The sequence below is a fragment of the Toxotes jaculatrix genome, chromosome 24 (assembly GCF_017976425.1).
Source record: "Toxotes jaculatrix isolate fToxJac2 chromosome 24, fToxJac2.pri, whole genome shotgun sequence".
Lineage (NCBI taxonomy): Eukaryota > Metazoa > Chordata > Actinopteri > Toxotidae > Toxotes > Toxotes jaculatrix.
In genome coordinates this window covers 7,829,014-7,852,650 of record NC_054417.1, presented here as the reverse complement: position 1 = coordinate 7,852,650, position 23,637 = coordinate 7,829,014, and the positions used below count along the sequence as shown (strand labels likewise).

General features: G+C 40.8%; 3 protein-coding genes across 4 annotated transcripts; 1 reads left to right on the top strand and 2 right to left on the bottom strand.

Moving 5' to 3' along the window:
- Positions 1-2,525: 2,525 nt before the first annotated feature.
- LOC121178033 (four and a half LIM domains protein 2-like) lies at positions 2,526-5,341 on the bottom strand. The gene is made up of 5 exons (XM_041032523.1): positions 5,177-5,341; positions 4,733-4,907; positions 4,214-4,383; positions 3,203-3,389; positions 2,526-2,677 (listed from the first exon to the last, which is right to left on the bottom strand). The coding sequence occupies exons 1-5, from the start codon at positions 5,330-5,332 to the stop codon at positions 2,526-2,528; spliced, it is 840 nt and encodes a 279-aa protein (XP_040888457.1). The 5' UTR covers positions 5,333-5,341.
- Positions 5,342-12,204: 6,863 nt separating this feature from the next.
- LOC121178031 (PI-PLC X domain-containing protein 1-like) lies at positions 12,205-14,692 on the top strand. Of its 2 annotated transcripts, none has more exons than XM_041032522.1 (7): positions 12,205-12,450; positions 12,681-12,817; positions 13,023-13,145; positions 13,290-13,445; positions 13,548-13,666; positions 13,835-13,905; positions 14,104-14,692. In XM_041032522.1, exons 1-7 carry the CDS (start codon positions 12,357-12,359, stop codon positions 14,430-14,432), a joined length of 1,029 nt encoding a protein of 342 aa, XP_040888456.1. In that variant the 5' UTR covers positions 12,205-12,356; the 3' UTR covers positions 14,433-14,692. The 2 variants fall into 2 exon arrangements, with proteins under 2 accessions (XP_040888456.1, XP_040888455.1); XM_041032521.1 differs by having other exon boundaries at positions 13,020-13,145.
- Positions 14,693-14,767: 75 nt separating this feature from the next.
- On the bottom strand, positions 14,768-23,381 carry LOC121178030 (NACHT, LRR and PYD domains-containing protein 12-like). The gene is made up of 18 exons (XM_041032520.1): positions 23,101-23,381; positions 22,688-22,787; positions 22,302-22,427; positions 22,119-22,217; positions 21,942-22,037; positions 21,444-21,522; positions 21,132-21,336; positions 19,142-20,930; positions 18,788-18,961; positions 18,474-18,647; positions 18,202-18,369; positions 17,822-17,995; positions 17,474-17,647; positions 16,951-17,124; positions 16,274-16,447; positions 15,880-16,053; positions 15,742-15,788; positions 14,768-15,644 (listed from the first exon to the last, which is right to left on the bottom strand). The coding sequence occupies exons 2-18, from the start codon at positions 22,771-22,773 to the stop codon at positions 15,115-15,117; spliced, it is 4,443 nt and encodes a 1,480-aa protein (XP_040888454.1). The 5' UTR covers positions 22,774-22,787; positions 23,101-23,381; the 3' UTR covers positions 14,768-15,114.
- Between the last annotated feature and the right edge of the window lie 256 nt (positions 23,382-23,637).

Here is a 23,637-nt window from a genome sequence, read left to right as displayed (position 1 = left end):
CAGCGCTCTGGGACAGACCGGGGATCTGAGAGGTCGGTCCAGTCACACCACTGGTCACAGCCCCGGGCTTTATGCCTGCAATGAAATGAGAATTACATCCGCTTGCTTTGCAAAAGTATGAGGCTCCACTTGCAAGGAGAGCAATGGTTCCTTGGCACATACCCTACAGTTTAGTATGTGGGCCAGAAGCTGTCTCACCTCAAGCTATGCTTTCTTATTTTATTGCTATAGCTGGTGGTTCTAATAGATTTCACATTCTGAATAGTTTTGCTTTGTGTATTTAAGTGTACTGCAGGTGATGGATAAATAATGCATAAATAAGTGAAAGTATTTGCTGTGGCTGAATTTTTCATAACATTTTTGTCAATTTTTGCATGGTGTCTCGGAAAGACTTAAAAGACATCTAAGCATTTAAAAAGATGCCATCAGGTGCCAAGACTTACCTCCAGGCTTGGTCCTTCGATGGTTGGGGACAGCGGTGCTCATTTCAGCTGCAGACACACACAACTTGCTGCAAAAAATAAATTAAACTTTTCAGGGGATGTCTTTCCCATATTTTTCCTCACTCATCACCTTCCATCAGAATGCACAAAGAGGGGCAGCAGACTAAAACCACTGTAAACTGAGATTTTTAAAAATAATTTATTGCTGAGTAGATATTATGTGTGCCGAATTTACCAAAAAGACCAAAAACTTTAACAAAACAGAGAAAATCCTGTTAATCACGAAGTGTACGTTTAACTGACAGTAACGTCGTCTGAAAGAATCAATTTCTCTAATGGAGATTGGTTTTATGTTTCCCCATTTAAAATCCAGCGGCCTGTCTGCGCTCTTTTATCGACACAGTAGCGATTAGGACGCTGTTAAAACAATTAAAGAAAATCAAAACAAGTCTTGCAATTTATTTTAACCAACAACTGCAGCCACAGCGGCTCATTTTTGCAAACATTTAACAAAACGTATCCCCACTCTGCAGAGGGTTCGTGCATGCCGACAAGTACAAAGTTTTATTTTGACTATTTACATTATCTCCATTTATTTACGCAAACACCCACTTTCAAGAATCACGCTACAAGCATCTTTTTCTTGTGCTTTCGATGGCACAGTTTTGCTTAACAATGTCGCTAACAAAGCCTGGCTAATTTAGTTAGCCGCCTAGCTAGCTGCAGCCGTAGCTTTCCAGCGCTAACCTTATTCTGCGATGCAACAATGCTACTTTTAAGGTAAACAGCAAACGATAATACAGAAAATCAACCATGTACCTTACAATATCTGTTTTTTGTCTCTTGATGTAATTATTGAGTAGGCTGTTGCAATTTTAGCTTCTTCTCAGTATGCAGCCAAGGATGGACACACACACTTCCTGTGGCACCTGCAGCCGACATCCGGTACGCTAACCAAAGATCGTCTATGTACAACGACGCCTGACGTTTTATTTGTAGGCGTGTTGCAAGCGTTTCTGCCGTCCACGCGATTCTTGACAGGAAAGGACGGAGATGAGATCTCGAAATGGTACAGAGTGAGAGCTCGTTCTGATATCCGTGCTCTTACTGCAGAAGGAGACGATCTTTGGATTTACTAGCGTACAAATTTTATCTGTACTTTATTTATTTCTATGTTATGGTGCTTTGTACTTATACTCCATTACTACTGACAGGGGAATATTGTACTTTTTCTCTTGATACTTACATTTTCCTGATTATACTTAAATACTTTTACTTGTAATTAGAGTATTTTTACAGTGGTTTTTACTTTTTACCACAGTAAAAACCATGAGAGCCAATCACAGACCTTTTTCAACCATCAGTGATGCTCAGGCACAGTTGTCATTTGCATGTGTAATTATTTTGTGTTACAGTATTCATAGTTTTACCAACAACAAGAGTATTTTATCCAACAACATGTGATTGTTCAAATGCACAGTTTTCTTCAATAATCTCCAACACACCAATAGGCTATTGTTTCCATGACAAATCACTGAGGCAGTCGCGAATCCATCAAATCAAACAATCTTTATTGTGCATAACAGATTTAGATTTCATTAAATAGAATTTATGTAATTGCAACAAACAGTATTAGTAAGATTATATTATATTAACTCTGTTACGATTAATTGTCATCACATCCATGAAAACAACTTCACATGCTCTTCATAAGCTCTAAAACATATATATCATGGTTATTTTGATGCCACACACAGACTTTCATTCCAAAAAGGGGATGTACAATAAAAAAAGTGACTGTTTCTTATCATTAAAGGAACTGATTCACTGACACACTTTCCAAATGGTAATGTATCTAAGAAACAAATAAAACTATATATTGGAATGAAGGTTTCAACTCATTTATTTAAAAAAGTATCATCAGCGCATGCAGAAAGCAGCTTAGCAGTAAGAACAGGTTAATGAGTAAGAAACCAATAAATGATGCAAATAATGCAATGAAGGTTGAGTTAGGAGGACATTACCAGTGCTCTTTAACTGGAAGCCGGCTTTGAAAAACTCTTTTCCAGCTTTGGAGATCGCTCAGAATTCTTTGCCGCAGTCGGGGCAGAGGATGTCGTCTTTGCACGTCAGGAAACCTCGGCCAACCAGAGACACGCAGCACCGTTTGCAGTTGAAGCAGTTGTTGTGCCACTGGCGCTGCTCAAAGGAGATGTACTTGCTACCCCCAAGACCTGCGACAAAAGCAACAAAGCAGAGGCATTGTGATCTACTCTACAAAGGCAACAAAATGAGCTTGTCCCTAACAGTCTCATGATCTCTGTAATGTAATAACCCTGTAATTGATGGTGATTGGATACACGGGATGCAGGGGAAAGCATATGATCTGGGAAAGGTTCAGTGCACGTTAAACGTGTCATTTATACTGTGGTTACTCCTGTTACATGCAGTTTAGATCTTGTGTTGTTTTTACCTTGTTTTAATCACGTACAAACATTTTGCCTATAATTAGTTTCAGATGAAGGTCCTATGACTGTAAGTATTTGCCATTAAACAATGGCATTATTGAGCTTCCTATTGATATTTACTGCAAAATTCAGACATTACAGTCTCTGTTCCAACTGACAGAGGTTTTAAAGGATCACAGCTCAGTTTACTTTTTAGATTTTTGTCTTCCTGCCCAACTTGCAATTCAGAGGATGTGTATAAATTAGTTTTGAAGGGCAGTTTTCCTGATACAACATTAGGGTGACCTTTACCGCTGATAGGGGTGGTGCAGTAAGCACATTTCTTGGCAAACAGGTTGCAGAAGCAGTCGAGGCAGTAGGCGAAGTCGTCCCGAGAGGTGAACCGCTGGCCGGCCAACTGCTGCTTGCAGCCGATGCAAACGAAGCACTCCTTATGCCAGGGCTGGTCGCGGTAGGTCACTCCTCCAGTGGTGATTGGCTGAGAGTGAAAGGGAAACAGAAGTTTGGATCATATATTATCCACATCACATACATGTAAAAATAAATCATGGATCCTTCTAGTACTCTGGAAGCTCTAACTGAGGATTCAGTAAAGACTGCTGCTGTTAAAATGCCACACAGAGCTCATTTAAAGATGCAGAGCCTGAATGCATGAATGCATACCTTCAAACTGCTTAATTTCTCTGGTATTTCTGCTGTTTGTTGCTGACTTAGTCACAGGCGAGCCAGATGACTGCTGTCTCACCTCTCAGCTCAAAAAGACGCCTCCGATTCTTGCCTGCTTTACCATCTGTTTCCTGCCCATAACTGTTACATACCATAAAACAGCCTTCTTGCCTCCATCACTGCGTGTCTTCAAATTCAAATCAAATTATGTACAACACATCTAGAATATGTCTATTTAATAGACTTGTGCAGCTGTGAAAAACATGACCTCTTGGACTTGGATATTTCACTCAGCATCAGCATCACATCTTGTCTTTAACCTTAAAGCCGCCCAGGGAACGTCCAAGGCAAACATCATGGTTCAAGAGGTTAACTTGGCTTTTAAGTATCTCTCTAACAGAATATTGATCTTGTTATTATCTGAAAAATGGAGGAATTGCTCATCAGTGACCTCTCTGGGACCTTACAGACGTTAAACAACAAAAAAATCAGCATTTGTAAAAAAAAAATATTGATTTATGATCTCCTTTAATTGATAGTAGCTGGAGATAAATGTTAAAAAGCATCCAAGCAACCAGAGCTTCTTGTAAATGGTAAGAAAAGTGAATGTAAATCACAGTCAGTGAAGTGTTTTACCTTCTTGCACTGGACGCACTGCAGAGCAAACTGCTTCTCATAGCAGGGCAGGCAGTAGTTGTTCGCATCCTTCTGGACAAAGCTCCTGGTGCCGATGGGCTGCTGGCAACGGTTGCAGGTGAAACAATTCTCATGCCAACTGTTGCCCCTATGCTCCATCTTTTTAGAGCCTGGTGGGTGGAGGAGGCAGAGAGAATGTGTGAGGACAGTGAGGGAAAGAGAAGGAAGAGCGAGATAGGAGTTCTCACACTGACAAATCTCCAACTCACTAAAGCTATAATTACTTTAACAGCCCTCCAACAATAATAACATGTAAGCTTATCAGTGCTTTTCACAACTTCACTCATTACATTTATATTATGTCATCAATTTTGATGTCTTTCTGCAGAAAAAAGCCATTGTATACCTGGGTTTTTGTGTCTACTCGCAGCTCAGCTTAACACATTTACAGCTAATGGTAATTTTATGATGTTAAGTAAGATGTTAACCTCACAAGTTGTCTGTGTCAGCCCTCCTCACCTGGCATGATGGTCTTCAGGCATGCATGGCACTTGGCAGAGTACTCGTTGCTGTAGCAGTCGGTGCACATCAGCATGTCGTCCTTGGTGGCAAAGGGCCGTTCCACCAGAGATCGGCTGCACTTGATGCAGAGGAAGCATTCGCTGTGCCAGTGGCGGTCCTTGTACGACAGATCCTGAGGAGTAAATGAAAGGAGAGAATGTTTGGTTTGGTTGGAAATGAGAGGAGGACTGTTTAGACTGTGCGCAATAATAATAATAATAATAATAATAATAATAATAATAATAATAATAATAATAATAATGGTAATCTGTACAATAACTGTAGAGCTATTTCAGAAAGTGGTGGACTGATCAATGAACCCTTGGACACTTTTCTGTCAAAAAAAATTAATCATTTCATTCATCATTTAATAGTGTCAAAGAAGAAGTTAATTTAGTTTACCTTGCTGGTGCAGCCAATGAGCTTCTGGCACACTTCACAGTTGTGGGAGAAAAGCGCCTCATAGCACTTAATGCAATATGGGCTTTCCTCCCTCAGGATGTATTTCAGCCCATATAGGGAGTTCTTACAATCTGTGCACTCATAGCGCTCAGCCATGTTGATTAAAGTGTCCTCTCCGAGTCTTCCTTCCTGTGGGATAAAGACACAGTGCCATAAAGATGAAACTGGAGTCAGAAATTCCCAAAATATGGGAGCTGTTCACAAATTCAGTCACTATGCAAAATTTGAAACTTAGATTTCTGTAATTGGAGACCTGACTTTTTCTACAAACGCACTACAGTACCATATCAGGATCACATGGACCAATAAATTACATCATGCCATCATGACCAAGTACCAGGTACAGAATTCAGCCCTTCTGAGATTCCTGGAGACTTAAGTGAGTACTACAAACAACAAATTAGGCAGAGGAATGTGACAAACAGACTCCAAATGGGCACACACTGCAGAGAAAATGCCTTCCACTTTTTTATTATTAATGGACATGATGTGACTTTTAAATCTGATTTACTGGCTCCAAAGGTTTGAATCTAAAGGTTGATGAGGTCTAAATTAACCTAGATTCCACTTAATTAACGGCACCAAGCAGCAAACAGATGTTCTGAGTAAGACCATGACCAAGGACGGTTAAATGGAAGAGGGGAAAAGCAATGAGGGGAAAAATAACAATTAAAAAAAAGATGTTGTAAAGGGAACAATCCATCAAAGAAGAGGCAACATACGAGAAGAAAAGAAGGAAAGATATTTGCATTATCATGTATTCTACAGCATCAGGATTTTTAGAAGAAAGTATTTTGAGAGTAATTGAATAAAGTGTATTAGCCAAAACACAAAGGCTGCTTTTGACCAGACATGTGATCAAATGCAGCACAGTCAGAGTACTCACATTTGTCTCTTGTCAGTCACTGCTAATTCATTTACAGACGCTCTGAACATATCAGCTGGTGATTTAATTCATTGGCAGGTATTTTATAAATGACTTTCATCTTAATCTGGGACATTAAAGTTTGGACAGAACAGTGTAAGCATGTGCTTGCACATTTTAATGAGGAAATCATCTCTTCCCCTCTGCCATCCACTTTCCTCCTTTTCAGAAGACGTGACTGAGCTGCTCCAAATAAAAAACCTCTCAAACTCCACAAACCTGGACTACACTCAACGTATTTAAGCATTATTTTCTCTTTTAGGATACAAAATATGTTGTAAACAACACTACAATGTCCAACTTACTATTAAAGGAGAACTGAACTGGGAGGAAAATATATCAACTAGTGACAAGGAAGGTGGGAAATCTAATGGTACAGCAAAGACATTTTACACTGATCACACCGACCTGACTGTCTTATACGCCTTGTTATTCATTTACCAGCCTTAACCCATCCTTAAATCTTTTGTACTCCTCTGTACCCCCTATACGCACTCCTCTATAAATCTTTTTTGTGTATAAACCATCTGTGCCCTCTATACTCCTCCCTAAACCTTCTACAGACCGTCTATACTTCCCTATAAACCCCCATAACCACTCTGTGCTCCACTGTAAACCCTCTCTTCCCCCTATACTCCACTATCATGCCTCAGCATCCCTCTATACTCCTTTTATAAAGCTTCTCTACCCATCACAAAATCCTCAAAGTTCTGTGAAATAATTATGAATGACCGGAAAATAAGAGAGAAAACCAGAAATAAAGAGGTGAAAAACAAAGAACATTGGGCCAAGACAGCAGAAAATAAGACTAAAGACAAGACAGTAAAGAAAATAAGTAAAGGAGTTGTTACCTGTCAGGAGCCCTCTTGCAGACTGATACCAGCAGTGTCTGTCAAGCGCTGTAGTCCATCTGCTTTATAAAATTAGAGCAGAATGTGACCCACACTGGGGCAGGAAGGTGGAGGCGGTGGTGTGACCAGAGTGGGCAGGTCAGGTTATATTCAGACTGCTATAAATTCAAGCTAAAAAGCGACAAATCCCGCGGTGAAATGTGGAACTCTTGAACACGCTCTCACTCATAATGGACACAGATCATGAAGATGAATACAACGTCTGTGTGCAAAAAAAAAAAACAAAACAAAACAAAACACCTCACAGAAAAGGGAAATCAGGTGTAAGGCACGCATATCTCATTTAGTCTAGAAATCCCAAGTCTCATCTATAATTTATGAGGATTTTAAACATGTTTTAACCAAGTTCAGTGAAATCTGTTTGCCAGTAACTGAAGAATTAGCGATTGGTTTTTAGGTATTTTTAGTCCATCCATTTATAAAACACTTTAGCTTTAACAGCAGCAGAAGGTCAGTAAAATCAAGACCTTCTGTCTGTTTCAAGGCTGTACTGTTGGATGTGGTTACCCAGGAAACTTCTGACCACACCCAACAGTGACCCAACCGAATCCATAGCATCCTTGTATTACAGCTTAGAGTAATTTTAAAGTAATTTTTACAGGACTTGTTGTTGCGAGATGAATCTATCATTTCTAAAGAGCTATCTGTCGTCTCCGGATGATGGATGTACTGCTCAACTTTTAAAGGCAATAATACAGTAACCATGGGTGTGACTCGCTTGAAATGCTGTGTAGTTTGTCCATGAAGAGCTAGTAAAGATCTTAGATTCCCAGACATTATTTAGATATGTATAAAATGATCCAACAGCCAAAACCAGCTATTTCAGAATCCAGTGCAGACCTGGATTCCTGTGCTGATGGAAACTTTCTAAAGACTGGCAGAGGTATGTGCTTTCCAGGTGCTTTCTAGTATTCCATTTTGTTATGTCATTTAGGCTTTGATTATCCAGATTTGTGCCCCATGAAGAAAGTCCCTCGAAATGAAGGCCTGGCAAACACAGCAGCTGACTCAACAAGAATTTAGAAAACCGTATGATGAGGACAAATAATCTGATCAACTCCAGTTAAAAAGAGGAGACGGAAATTTTTTTTAAAAAAAGGGAACAAACAACAACAAAAACATTTCTTTGAAATAAAGACCTGAGAAGAACCCTCGCCTGGTGTGAATGGGTCCACTGTCAGGGATCTGTGGTCCTCTCAGTTTACTGAGTTTATTGTGTCTGACTGCTCAGCCTTGGCATAAAAGGCAGATCACAAGTTCACTAAAGTGATTGCTTAACAATAGGGCTCAGTTAAGGTAATTATGAACCTACAGTTAGAAGAATTTAACAATGCTTCTAGATACTGTAAATTAGTTTATAGAGTTTTAGTTCAGTGGCTCATTAGTCACTGACAATGCCCATTTATACAGAAACAAAACAAAACTATAAACTCTGGCTAACAGCATTACACCAAAAAATAAAATACATGCTTCTAGAAAATGAATGACAGCACTGATACACTCAGTGTGTGTAACATGGACAGCCCTGTGGATCCTGGTCATGAGTTGCTTTCTCATGGCCTGAGACATTAGTGGAATTAATTATTAAACGCACAATGTTTATGGTAGAAGGCCTCAAACTAATGTTGTAACAGTATGAGAACTGTGATAGTGAGAAAGCTAAAGGTAGCTGCAGCAGTAAATCAATCACCCTAAATGAAATGAAGCGGGACATAAATCTCCCGACACTTAAGTGGAAGACATCAATCTAATTATGAATCCATCACCCTCCCCTTCAGCCTCATGTCCTGGGTTCACCGTAGACTCACTGGGGGTCCTGAACCAAGAGAGAGACTGTGTTTAGTCCTCCATATGGACTGTCACATAGATGGACACTAAATGCGAGGAATGGATTTTCACAGTGTTTGCCAGGATGAAGGGTCAGCTCCCCTGCTCTTTTCCCCTCCTGTAAATTTCTCATTATATTATGACTGAAAGCGGGTCATGCGTCCTCTCTGCATTACCACATTAGTACATTAAGTATGTGGAATTTATACACAGCAGACGTACTGTAGTTTGATACAGAGTTTGCTCAGTTATCATGGACTTGATGATGTTAAAACTTTCCATCATTCTGAGGACTTTTTGTCCATGTTGGCTCAGTTCAGCTCAAGGTCCTCTTACTCATTTGTTTTAACAGCTTTTGACCATATCACATGATCTCATCAGCAGATGGATGAGAAGTCCTAGAAGCATTCAGAAAAACGGAAAGCTTCAACTTCAGCAGCTCCATAACAGGACAGATGGATGAACCTGAAAACATAATGCTGTAACATGATAAAGAAACATAATCTGCTGGTGCATGGCATAAACCATGATTCAGTTTATCCAATGTGCTCAAACTAAGAATAAACCAGTGGAGACTTACTGTATCAAAATGATATGATCTTACTGAGAAACCTTGTTTTGTGCAGCAAACTTCTAATGAAACCTGCCAAATTAAATGCTACATGTGACATATGAACTTGATATAGATAGATAAACAGATAGTATTTGCGTGTCTACCTAATATTAAATGGTTTGATGAGATGCGATTGACTTTTACTTATAAAGTCACCCAGTGCTGTCAGACTGTCTGAACCACGTCTGGCACCACATTGTAGACAGTAAATCTGTGGTGTTTTTGCTTCTGTTGCCGGCTCTGGTTCAACGCTAGAGTAATGACTCAGGGCTGTAATAACTTCACAGGAATTGGACTGGAGGACACTCATAGCAGCTAATATGATAACGCAGGGAGACACTGATGGTGCCCAATACCACATAACAACACTATAAAATCCACATGATCTACTAATTTCGATGGTGCATTATTCTGACAGAAAATTTTATTTATTTGAATTGAAAAGATGATGTTCAGATAAATGTCTGGATCTGAGACTGATTGTATGTCTATGCCTACATTGAATTAGGGTTAGGGTAAGGTGCCCTTGTTGGGATTTTAAAGTACATAGTTCATAATACATACAGCACTACAGCATTTTAACCAGCTGAGTAACCAGACTGTCCTACTCTGTAACCTGTTTTTTGGATGTTATTCACATGGTTATATTTGCCAACTGAAAGAAGACAGAGACGAAGAGATCTAGGTGTGTTCCTTGGGAAACACACTGTTTTCACATTGTTGTTAGAATTAGCTGTGGTATGAAAATGGATCAAATCTAAAACGATGTTCACATGCTACCTTTTCTATTCTCGTGGCTCATGCTAGAGACTTTCCTTAAATAAACAGAAGAGTATGACTGAGTATGATTTAATTTGAATTTAATGGGACCCACTTTCTTCACCTTGCCATTCTATCACTACGGGGTTCATGTGACGATGTTATATGATGATGTTATATGACTGCTCTGCTCGTACATCTCCGTCTCCATACCTTTCATCAGGTGCCTTCTCGATCAGTATCTCTTCAAATAAGGAGGCTTTCCATTCTAACAAGATTTTCTGATTAGATAAAGGTTTAATTAGGTTACATCATGAAAAATATGCTCCTCTGCTATTGTACAGGAGCAGTTCTGCAACTGAAGCCTGATTTGAACCTGGCTGGTGGAGAGAGCTGAACTCTTCCCTTTAATGGTTCAGAGAAACGTCATGTCATATAAGTGTTAAACAGCAGCCACTCGTTTGTCCTTAGCCTTATTTTTTTGCGGCTAAGACATTCAAGCTGGATTGATCTGTCTATGTGTGACTCCAATGAGCACCAGTGTGTGCGCTGCTTTTTTACAAGGCCAAAGAGAGAAAATACTTTCAACTGAGTCATAAGTAAAGACTTTACTGTGGTTTATGGAGAATTAGATTTTCTGTTGAATCATGTTGGTCCAAATTTAACACTTGGACAAAAATAAAGCAACACAATTTTAGTGTTTTGTATGCATTTTACTTTACACAACAATGCACCAACACACAGTGTGTAAATATATTAGGATAATCTAATAGTACAGCTTCAGTAATGGGGATCATGCAGAGGGAGATGGTGCAGCAGGGCTCTGCTACTTTTCCTTGTCAGTCTAACACTTATATATCTACATATACTATATTTATATAGTCCTATTAATTCAGATTATATATATGCAAAGTAAAACACATATGCATTTTATAAATATTGATCTTCTAACTTTTTCTATGAATTTGATAATTTATTTTATTACGGTGTTTCGTTACAGTATATTGCCATTTATTACATTATATACTTTTATCTCTGCTTGAAATCAGTTTCTTGCACAAATATCATATTAATGTATATAAAAAAAACAATTACGTACACTGCTCTTGGATGTTGCACTCGTTCTAATAGAGTTTTAATTTATATTTACTGTATAGTGTTTCTACTTATTGTTTTGTTTGTTTAATTTTTCAGGCCTTCATAATTTTTTGAGAACTTGGGTAAACAAAAGTAGACTCAAGAAAAACACTTTGATAAATTGAAATACAACATCCTAAAAAGCCAGTGTCATGAGATAGACAATAATCAGGATTAGATTATGGGATAAATTGTCAATTATTATCATTGTAAATTATCAACAAGGTCAGTTCATTGAAAGCAAATGTTTGTGAATATTTTTTTAATTTTTCAAATTGACAGTGTGTGAGCGCTCCATGTGAGCTTTAATTCATGTCTTTGGAAATGTGGTGCACACGGAGCAGCTTGGGGTCACACTGGGTGAGGATCCTCGGATCACAATTGAGTCAACTGAATTAAATCTAGTTTGTTTAATTGGGGTATGCTTGCTAACATCCGCAAGTCAACAAGTAAACATTTGTAAAGCAGGAGGTTAGTGGGGGGGTGGGGTTAAAACATCCATCACTTTTCCATCAGTAAAGATTTTGTTAAAACTTTTCTCACAATTATTTGCTGTATATTCTTATCATCTTATTTAATTTTCACAGTAAACTGACTGAAACAACCCTAAATATGGTATGGTACAACTGGAGCTGCTTTTGGCATAATATACCAACAAAGAACATCACCCACAGGATGGAAGATTTAATGACAACAAACATTTAGCTTTTATTTCTTTGTGAACGCGTCTTTTGTTTTGAAAACAAGCCCTTTTGTTTATCCGGTTTTATTTTGAAAGTACAAAAAGGGGAAAGGGGAAGTGTTATTTTTTATCGACGCTAGCGGAAGTTTTATGTCCGGAAGACTTTGTAAACAAACGGCATTTGAATTCAAAATAAGGAAAAGGAGCATGTTAAACGTCCGTAATGAGATAACAGCAAAGACAGCGAAATATCTCAGCGGTAGAACATGGAGGACGAACAGCGCGGAGAGAACACGGACTGGATGTCCTGTCTGCCGGAGGAGCTGCTGGATGTCCCGCTGTGGAACCTGGCCATACCCGGTAAAACTAACGCCAGGGTAAACTGGGATAATCTCAACAAACAATCTTGACTATAAACACACGTTTTAGTATTTTGTTTTAATATATTTATATATTATTTCCTGTTAAATTGGCAATAAAAATCTATATTTTTAGCTTTTCTGTGTCTGCCTGCCTGTGTGACTCCTGCCCTGCACACTGCATGGCCAAAAGTAAATGGACACTCACATCTGTCTGTCCCATCTTTCCAGGGAGCCACGACAGCATGTCTTTCTGTCTGGATGTCTCCTCTCCTGTGCTGAGATCACAGCCCTACCTCCTCAGAGTGATTGACAGGCTGCTTCCCTGCTGTACTCGCCCCTGTATTTACCGCTGGGCCACCACACAGGTAAAGGAGCACACACATACCGCAAGCCGGAGCCCAATTTAGGGGCCAGGAGAGGTGCAGCCGAACTCTGAGCATCCTCTGCAAATTAGTCAATCTGGCCTGAGAAAGACAAGAAAAAAAGTTGCTATTGCTGTCTATAGTTGCACATTTTTTTCATCTTTGTATATTTACAAAGACTCACCTTCTCAATATGTCTGTGTAGCAATCAGTCCTCAGTGATCAATGTGATCTCGGTATTCGTTTCTTGGACCTGCGGATCGCCAGGAAGTCAGCTGGAGGCAGACAGTTATTTTTTGCCCACGGCATCTACACACTGATCACTGTCAAGGTAACACAAATTACACTGAATGCAAAAATCTGAGGCAATAAACAGTATTAACCATTGAAACTACACTCATCAAAACTCAACAGAGCAGAGTACGAGCTTGATTTACAGCAGTTTTTAGTTATAAGAATATTTGTCTTTATGCAGGAGGCTCTGGATGAACTGGCTACCTGGCTGGACGCTCATCCTAAAGAGATTGTAATGATTTCCTGCTCACATTTTGAATCTCTGACTGACAAAGATCACACCTGCCTTGTGGAGTACATCAACATGCTATTCAGAGAAAAACTCTGCTCCCCACAGGTAAAAAAAAGATATTACTGGAGTCATTCAAGCAAAATTTGCTGGTCTTGACAGATGTTCCTATTATACTACTATACTATTTTACTACTTCCTACTATATAGGAGCAGGAGACTCCCACTCTGCGTTCCTGTTGGTCTAGAGGTCAGCAGGTCATTGTTTCCTATGGAAACCAGCAAGTGGTGCTGCAGCACCCAGAGCTGTGGACTGGAATACCTTACTGGTAAGTACACAGTGGAACCATTTTACACTGCACCATATTCCACGCTTTGAGACTGGCTCATTTATGTTCTACACTAACTTCCACAACACAGAATTCTGTCTGTTAATCAAATAGAAAAATAATTTAAACATCAGCCTGATTGGCCTCATGGCGGCGCTCTGTCCCCAGGTACGCTGACAGCCCAGACCCAAAGAAGGTGATCGCATACCTGGAGGAGCAGAGGCGCAGAGGAAGACCAGGTAGGCAGTGGTAGAAGAAGAGCTCAAATCTTTAGCTAACAAATTAAAAAGTGGCATAAAATGGAAATAAATGAGACTGTATTTAAGTGCAGTACGATTACAGGTCTCACTGGTGTACAGACTTTTTATTTAACTTCTGGTTTTATGATCATTAGTCTGTAACTTTCACTAAATTAACTATCTGCTTTTGTTTTCCAGCTGATTTTTACGTCAGCGGCCTGAACCTGACGGAAGACGCTCCGTACATCCTCCTCCATCCCTTCCAGAACATGAGGAAGATGACGACGAAGGCTCTCTCACTGCTGCTCGGGTGGGTGAGCGAGCAGAGACCGGGGCCTGAGGACGACGGAGTCAACATCGTCTGCTGCGACTTTGTGGGCGTCAGTCAGTTCTGCTCGCTTGTGATCGGCCTGAACTACAAACTGCTGCGCGGACCCAGCACGCTCTCTGCCCGTCCTGTCTGCAGGACACCGGGAGATGCCACTGGAAGTTGCCACAGCAACCAAACTGGTGAGGGCGGTGTGTGAGATCAAACACACAAAAACACCTTTAACTGTTTTCTGCATTTAAAAAAAAGTCACTCAATAACTGTCCCTTTAAACTGTGAACGTGTTGTCAGAGACAGCACACTGCACACCAACAGATGCATCTGATAATGTGAAATATTTTGTATTCACATATCCTTGTGCACTTTGGTATTGTACATAGGTTTTTGTTTCATTTTACTGGATGTTAATGAAGATTTTGTCATTTGAAATACATTATGTAAATAAATAATTTTCATACATTCTGATCCCTTATTTTTAAACTCTTTTTGCAGCTCTCTTTGTTTCAAGATATTGGTAATCATAGGGTATCAAAAGAGATTAGAGTTAACCTTAATATTTATTCTATATTATAAGAAAGCACAGGAAGCTGTAAACCCAGTTTGTAGTTCAGCTATAAAATCTGATTTGTTTGGCAGATATACAATATTAAAAAAGAAAAAGAACATGATCCCTACTGTCTGAGCTCCATGAAATATTAATAATTACCTTAAACACAGGCTCTGATATTAAAATAAAAAGGTATTAAAAGGTAAGGTGAGGGTAATTCTTCTTGGAGTTGATGAGAGTCCTGAGAGTCTCCACTTCGAGCTGTATCAAGGTATTCCAAGTTGTGTTTCCTAAATAAATAAGATAAATAAGAAGGTGAGTCTCCATCCAGTTTCTAACACAAGGACACTGAAGACTCCAGTGATAAGAACCCGAATCCAGGTAAGAGAGGTTCAGTGAATGCACAGTAGAAGGTGTACAGGTGATTTAGTGAGCCAGATGAGACGCTGTAGAAGGACAACGTGCCAGCAGGCCAGTCCAGAAACACACCGACTCTGTTAGAGGCAGTGTGGGGATTAGTGAGAAGAGCTGTCCTTATGTTATTGTGCCAGGCGTAGTAACATTTATCAGTCAACTCCAAACTCCATGACTTTTCATTCCACCCGAGTCTACTGCCATCACGAGCTCCCCTCCGTCTCAGTCCTCTGTAAGTCACTCCAATATCAACCCCTTCTTCCCAGTCCACCTCCCAGTAACAGCGACCAGCCAGGCCAGCTGTGCACAGCAGCTGGTAGCACCAGTCGAACCTGTCAGGGTGATCAGGATACGGCTGCTTCTCTATCGCCAGCATCACTTTTCTGTTGTTCTCGGTCAGGAGGACGTTTTTGTGTGCTGTGTTTGGGTCCAGTGTGAGTTCACAGACATCTGATGGGGAGAAAACAACATGAGTAGAAGCAGATCTGCAGGTTTGGACTGAACTGATGTCACATTAATGGATTAAATATTCAGTTTGCACACTTACACTTTGCCAGACCAGATTTCAACCACTGAACACCACTATGATCCACACTGGAAGAAAGGAAACAAAGTCATATCAGCATGGAGACAATTAACCTTCATAAACACCGTTTATGATATCTTTCTCTTTTTCCCCTGATACCTGAGAGAGTCCAGGCTCCATCTTCGATCCTTCAGCCCAGCAGAAAGCACCTTCACTCCTGATTCTCCCAGATGATTGTAGCTCAGGTCCAGCTCTTTCAGGTGGGAGGGGTTTGTGCTCAGAGCTGAGGCCAAAGAAATGCAGCCTTCCTCTGTGATCAAACAACCGGACAACCTACGCAAACACAAAATAAGGAGTTTTGTAAAAAATAAAATAAGCCCAGATTAAAACAATTTTCTCTTTACGTGTTTCAGCCCACTGGTTTCAAAGATGGCTGATGTGTGGCTGCAGCTGCAAAACCTGCAGGTTCTATAGACCTGAATCACAGTGGACATTCTGATTTGTAATAGCAGGAAAAGCACAGGTGTAAATGATAATAAAGACTGTTGCTTACCTGAATGTTTTCAGTCTACAGTTTGGACTCCTCAGTCCAGCAGCGAGCAGTTTCACTCCTGAATCCTTCAGGTCATTGTTGCTCAGGTCCAGGTCTCTCAGCCTGGACGACTTGGTGCTTAGAACTGATGAGACATTCTGACAGCATTTCTCTGTGAGCCTGGTGTGATCCAACCTAAAAAAAAAAAGGAAAACATTATGTATGTGGTGTTTTAGCAGTGAAAAGAAAAAAAGGGTTAAGAAAGTCAGGACAAAAGTTTCAAAGCTCAAACATGGTTTGTGTTAGCGTTAACTGTAACCAGATAGTTCCTGCATTACAACTACTTTCAGTCATGGATAAAAGTAAAAGCTTTGTTAATACATCACCTAACTGTCCTGCAGAGAATAACTCCACTAATGGATTAACTACATTAACTACAAGCAATGTGCATATCATTGTGTAGCTCCCTCATCTATGCAAAAATATGTTTTAAATTATAAACTATATAAATAAAAACACAATATCAAGAGATGAATCTCATCTTACACATGCACTGCTCAGCATTTACACTCTACAAGAATATTACAGTATTTTAGCAAAAAAAAAAATCTAAAAAAGGTTTTGATTGATGCAAAAAGCTTCTATCTAACCACAAACACACAAGACAGATTAGTGTAATTATTAAAATAAAATCTGACCTTAGAGTTTCCAGTGTACATTGTGGATTCCTCAGTTCAGCAAACAGCACTTTCACTCCTGAGTCCTTCAGGTCGTTGTTTTTAAGATCCAGTTCTCTCAGATTAGACGACCGGGAGCTGAGAACTAAGTTCAGAGCTTCACAGCTTCTTTCTGATAACTTACAGCCACTCATCCTGAAGGATTTCAATCAGTAAACTTACTCACTGGATAAAAACATTTAACTGAGAACAAATCTAACTAAAGGTTTTGATGGAAATGTGAATACGCTTGCTTATTTTTAGTCTGATTTATTAGAAAGTGTTAGGTAATGATTTTAAAAGTAGCAGTGATTTAAGAAATATGCAAAGAAGTGGAAGTGGTAGTGGAGCTTTGAGTACAGAATTAAATCTCAGTTTAGTGTGATTTGCTGCAGCAAAGAAAAAGAAATGTCAGTCACTCGTATCAAGAAATGATACGGGTGACTGATTTCATTAACAGGCCAAAAAATGCAGTGTAACACTTCACAATCTGCTAAATCCTGACCTGAGACTTGACAGAGAGCAGTGTGGACTTCGCATTCCGGCAGACAGCACCTCCACTCCTGAATCCTGCAGGTCATTGTTACTCAGGTCCAGGTCTCTCAGATGGGAGGACTGCGAGCTGAGAACTGATGAAATCTCCTGGCAGCATTTCTCTGTGAGGTTGGTTTGATTTAATCTGACAAAGAGACAGAAACATTAACCTTTATATTATATTTAGGGTGTTTGATAAGTTGCTTACTTAGTGGAATTGAAGAAATACAATAGAAACCAGAAGAATTTATATAATAAAAAACATAAAAAGTGTTTTATCAATGGACAGAATATGACTCACGTGAGTCCTGAGACTCACCTGAGAGTTTGGAGCGTGCAGTGTGGACTTGCCAGTCCAGTAAAAAGTAATTTCACTCCTGAATCCTGCAGGTCGTTGTTACTCAGGTCCAGGTCTCTCAGACGTGAAGACTCAGAGCTGAGAAATGATGAGAAGTGCTGGCAGCATTTTTCTGTGAGCCTGGTTTGGATCAACCTGATAAAATGATTAAAAATATATCTTTGTCTTTCAAGTGTTGATAGAAGTATGGATTCAGTTACTCCTCAGTCTTTAAACCTATTTAACCTAAATTTACAAGAATTCAAACCTTATCAAAATACAACATTTTGTGAGATCAAAGCAGGAACCATAGGAGCACAAATAATTTTGGATTAAACAAGGGTGTCAACATGTGGTCTTACCTCAGAGTTTCCAGTCTGCAGTGCTGATTCTCCTGTTCAGCAGAGAAGAGCATCGCTCCTGAATCCTGCAGGTCGTTGTTACTCAGGTCCAGCTCTCTCAGACTAGAGGATCTGAGACGTGAAGCCAAAGCATCACGACTTCTCTCTGACAGATTACAGCCGACCAGCCTGAAGAAGAATTTCAAACGGTCAAATCACATGTTGAATATAAAAAAAAAACAATTTCTTTAAAAATAAATGTGAACGTTATGCCACTGATAATTTATCCTGACCTGAGTGTTTCCAAAGCACAGCATGGACTTTCCAGTCCAGCACAGAGGAGCTTCACTCCAGAGTCCTGCAGGTCATTATAACTCAAGTCTAGGTCTCGCAGACCAGAGGACTTGGTGCTGAGGACTGCTGAGAACTCCTGACAGCATTTCTCAGTCAGGTTATTTTGGTTCAGCCTGGAAAAACAAACAGAGACATTTTTCATTATGTTACAGATTCAGCTTTTCAGAGCAAATCACTATTCGAACAAAGGAGGAGGTTTGACTGATACACACCACAACACAGAGATGAGAAATTTTACTTTATATGATCTAACCTCAGCTTTTCCAGCCTACACTGTGGATCCTCTAATCCAGCACTAAGCAGCTTGACTCCTGAGTCCTTCAGATTGTTGTTCGTCAGATCGAGATCTCTCAGACTGGAAGACTGGGAGCTGAGAACCGATGCCAGACCCCCGCCGCTTTTTTCTGACAGGTTACAACCGCTCAGCCTCAAGAAAAAAAAATAAATTAAATACATTTAAATTAAATACACATAATATCTCACCTGCACAAAAGATTCATGTTCATTGCAAATATTATCATTTGAGAAATACTATCCTTATTATTACTTTGCTCTTCAGGATTAACAGGTTAATGTATTAAATTTGGGTGATTTTCCATGTACTTACAGAGACTTATTCGAAGCTTTGACCACTGGCAGCAGCTTCAGCAGACCCTCCTCCGAAGCTGAGTATTTCTTCAGGTCAAACACATCCAGCTCTTTATCTGAAGACAGCAAGATGAAGACCAGGGCTGACCACTGAGCAGGAGAGAGGCTGGCGGCGAGGAGACTTCCTGAACTCACGTACTGCTGGATCTCTTCCACTAGAGAACGATCATTCAGCTCATTCAGACAGTGAAACAGATTGATGCTTCTCTCCGGGGACAGATTTTTCCTGATCACGCTCTTGACGTACTCGACTGTTTCCCGATTGGTGTGCGAGCTGCATCCTGTCTGTGTCATTAACCCTCCTAGAAGTGTCTGATTTGTCTGTAACGAAAGGCCCAGGAGGAAGCGAAGGAACAAATCCAGGTGCCCATTTGGACTCTGTAAAGCCTTGTCCACAGCACTTTGGAAGAGATATGACAGTTTAGATTTGTCTCTTATCAGATTAGACCACCAGGTTTTTGGTTGAGACAGCTGATTGACGCCAGAGTTAATGAAAGTCAGGAAGACATAAAGGGCAGCCAGAAACTCCTGAATGCTCAGATGAACAAAACAGTAGACCCTCTCCTCGTAAAACCCTCTCTCCTCTTTAAAGATCTGTGTGAATACTCCTGAGTACACTGAGGCTGCTGTGATATCGATGCCGCACTCTGTCAGGTCTGATTCGTAGAAGATCAGGTTTCCTTTCTGCAGCTGCTCAAAAGCCAGTTTTCCCAGAGACAAAACCATCTCTCTGCTCCCTGGATTCCAGTGTGGATCAGCTCCTACGTAATACTTCACGCTCCACAATTTGGCTTGAACCACCAAGAAGTGGATGTACATCTCAGTCAGGGTCTTGGGCAGCCCCCCTCCCTCTCTGGTTTTCAACACATCCTCCAGAACTGTAGCGGTGATCCAGCAGAAGACCGGGATGTGGCACATGATGTGGAGGCTTCGTGAAGTCTTGATGTGGGAGATGATCCTGCTGGCCTGCTCCTCATCCCTGAACCTCTTCCTGAAGTACTCCTCCTTCTGTGGGTCAGTGAACCCTCTGACCTCTGTCACCATGTCAATGCACTCAGGAGGGATCTGATTGGCTGCTGCAGGTCGTGTGGTTATCCAGAGGCGAGAGGAGGGAAGCAGTTTCCCTCTGATGAGGTTTGTCAGCAGCACATCCACTGAGGCAGACTCTGTAACATCAGTCAGGATCTCAGCGTCGTGGAAATCCAGAGGAAGCCGACACTCATCCAGACCATCAAAGATGAACAGAACCTGGAACTTGTCAAACCTGCAGAGTCCTGCTTCTTTGGTCTCACCAAAGAAGTGATGAACAAGTTTCACCAAGCTGTACTTCTTGCCTTTCAGCAAATTCAGCTCTCGGAAGGTGAATGGAAATGTGAACTGTATGTCCTGGTTGGCTTTGCCTTCAGCCCAGTCCAGAGTCAACTTCTGTGTTAAGACCGTTTTCCCGATGCCGGCGACCCCCTTTGTCATCACTGTCCTGCACGGTCGAGCTTTCCCTGGCACGGTCTGGAAGATGTCTTCACATCTGATGGTTGTTTCTGGTCTGGCTGGTTTCCTGGATGCTGTTTCAATCTGTCGGACTTCGTGTTCGTCATTGACCTCTCCACTCCCTCCCTCGGTGATGTAGAGCTCCGTGTAGATCTCATTCAGAAGGACTGGGTTCCCTGTTTTATCAATCCCCTCAAACAAACACTGGAACTTCTGCTTTAAACTCGATTTGAGTTTACCCTGGCACGTGGCAGGAGACTCTGCATGAGCAAAAATTAACAAAAGCTGATTGTACCACAAATGTCAACTGCATATAAAACCATTTGCTAAAAGCCTCCTCCAAACAGTAGTCAAGTTTCTGTGAATTAATGCACATGTACTGCAGTTATGCAAATATCAGCTTTCATTGCACCCACTTATTCCCCTTTTCCACCCTGTAACAGCTGTAACAAACTTCTTACTGCTCTGCAGAGACTCAGCCAGTCCCTCGTGCTTCATTCTCCTCAGGAAGAGAAGTGCGATTTTCAGAAACGCCCCTCTGCAGCTCCTCGTATCCTCGTCCTCCTCGCCCATCATCACCTCGTCATCCGAACACTCTGAACTTAAAACCCCCTGCATCCTCTTCAGCTCCTTCTTTATGAAGCTAACGATGTTTTCCTCCAGTAGCTGGAAAACAGTGATTTACAAACAAACTTTCAATGTAAACTCAAAGAAAATGCTCCATCTGTCATACAGTGAAAGCCTGCTTTGAATGTGCTTGTATGTGTACACACCATAAATACGGAGTCCATGTCTGTCTCATGTTCCAGGGCAGACTGACCGCTGTGAACTCCTGAACTCATCTGTAGTAGTCTGTGAAGGAGAACCAGTATACAGGATATTCATTTTCATGCTGGTTTACTTCTTGTTTTACTTCCTGTGGATACAGTGCTGGTTTTCCAACTTTTTTTTTGGGGGGGGGGTATGTCTGTTCAGGACCACTTGTCACAGTCTGCAAACAGGCTGTGACCAGGCTTCTTCCTTCCTTTCCTGTTATTTATCTCGTGAGCCCTCCCACTTATCTTGTGACTCCTATTTTTTTTAACACACTTAAAAAATTCTTCACATTAAAGAGAGGACAGATTATAAAGATTCATTTAAGAGAAGTATGAGGAGTTAAAGAAGTGCTTCAAGACACTTTGGGGAGTCTTTGACCTGTAATGTTATCAGTAATACATGTCTTGTTCTTTGCTTTGTTAATGCAGACATTACATAGTTACATGTTGACTTACTCTTTTTCAGAAGAGTGCTGTCTTTTAAAAGCAAGAGGTGGCTCGATTGACTGGTTGTCCATCATGGACACACAGCTGGGTGCAGGAGACTCTGGTCTTTAACGTAACACAAACACAGCTTTTACTTTTCATAATAAAGACTGTGTGAAACAATGGTTCAAATCATCTCAGGCTTACCTCTGACGAGCGGAGTGGAGTCCATCTTTTAACTCTGCAATGCAACCCATGGACTGGTCACTCTTCACAGACACACAGCTGGGTCTCTTCTCCTGGATCCTAACAGAGGCAAATAATGGACAAAGAAATGCAGTTTCACCCTATAAATTGCTTTGTTAATGCTAACATCATGCACTGACTTACTCTGCTTCAGGAGGATGTCTTTTAAAAGCAAGAGGTATCTCCAGGGAGTGGTTACTCTTCATGGACACACAGCTGGGTACAGAGCAGACTGGTCTCTCCTCCTCCTCCTGCTGCTGCTGCTCTGGGCTTCAACACAACAAAGTTTTTACTTTTTCAAGAAAGATTCACGATGGGAAAGTCAGACTAAGACTAACAGCTCAAGGTCCTGGATAAAGTTCTGTTGGAAAATTGAAAATTTTAAATCACCTAAAAGAGGGGAATCAGGGACGGGATGAGTTCTGACCTTTACCTTTACCTTTACCTAGAATGTGATCTATATGTAAAATACTGGGAGGTGGACTGCATATACAGGTATGTGTAGGCAAAATGATGCAACTGCTGCTCACCTCTCAGCTTTGGTCCAGTCATGTTCATCAAACGGAGAGATTTTTGAGGGGAGGATTCCCTCATCTAACTCTTCAGGCAAATCCATAGTAGAGCTCACACCTTTACACAAACATAACAAAAAACACTGCATCAGTCAGACTGAAAGTTAAACTGCTCTAACAAGTCTGGCAGCAAGAGACGATGACTCAAGACAAACGCTTGGTCACTTTGGTCACGTCTGTTTTGGCAACAAACTAAATCATGAGTAATAATATCCTAAAAATAAAATAACAATTATTACACTTGTTCGTCAAAAGATGCTGAATGAAAGCACACAGGCAGCTAATGGCATTAATAGTGCAGAATTTACTGTCAGTGCTCAGTAACCGGGACACTTTAATTACAATAAAAAGAAAGGAGACTGCTTCAGTACCTTTTCCATGGTGAAAACATCTGCGCCAAACTGAAGTGAAGCTTCAGCTTAGAGTCAGTCCGCCTGTCTGTCAAACAACGCTATCAGACCTTTTCGGAAAACTCAACGCAGTTTCCAGCGACACACCCAGGTGTTTCAACTTTATCTGGAGTGATTTCATTCAGGCTGGCGCCCTGAGCTGACAATGCAGGCATCCAATAAGGATGTATCCTGGTCTAACCCCGAGACTGACGCGTCTTACTACTCTAATAGTAATCACATCTATTAAAAATATAGATAGAAGTTTGGGGGGGGGGGGGGGGGGGGGGGGGGGTGTTGGTTAGAGCATGTTGATCCCTGTGTTTGTAGGTAGTCTGAAGGGTAAGGTCTGCCTGAAGGCTGTACTCAGGGCAAACAGAAAAAAAAAGTTTTGGAGGAGGAGCTGTGAGTCAGAAAGGTGAAACTGAAAGTGTCATTTAGAGTTTCACTGTGACAGGAGAACAAAAAAAGCAATAAGACACGAGACCAGTGACAAAAGCTGAATTACAGTGTTCAAAT

Bases quoted from the DNA above. Each gene is read 5' to 3' on its own strand.
- LOC121178033 (XM_041032523.1), bottom strand. From the start codon at position 5,332: ATGGCTGAGCGCTATGAGTGCACAGATTGTAAGAACTCCCTATATGGG. The intron at 4,908-5,176 runs GTAAACTAAATT...TTTACTCCTCAG, and splicing joins TCATTGGCTGCACCAGCAAG to GATCTGTCGTACAAGGACCG. The intron at 4,384-4,732 runs GTGAGGAGGGCT...TCCACCCACCAG, and splicing joins CCTGAAGACCATCATGCCAG to GCTCTAAAAAGATGGAGCAT.
- LOC121178031 (XM_041032521.1), top strand. From the start codon at position 12,357: ATGGAGGACGAACAGCGCGGAGAGAACACGGACTGGATGTCCTGTCTG. The intron at 12,818-13,019 runs GTAAAGGAGCAC...ATGTCTGTGTAG, and splicing joins ACCGCTGGGCCACCACACAG to CAATCAGTCCTCAGTGATCA. The intron at 13,446-13,547 runs GTAAAAAAAAGA...CCTACTATATAG, and splicing joins AAAAACTCTGCTCCCCACAG to GAGCAGGAGACTCCCACTCT.
- LOC121178030 (XM_041032520.1), bottom strand. From the start codon at position 22,773: ATGGATTTGCCTGAAGAGTTAGATGAGGGAATCCTCCCCTCAAAAATC. The intron at 18,962-19,141 runs GTAAGTACATGG...TTTTTTCTTGAG, and splicing joins AAAGCTTCGAATAAGTCTCT to GCTGAGCGGTTGTAACCTGT. The intron at 15,645-15,741 runs GTAAGTGTGCAA...TCTCCCCATCAG, and splicing joins GAAATCTGGTCTGGCAAAGT to ATGTCTGTGAACTCACACTG.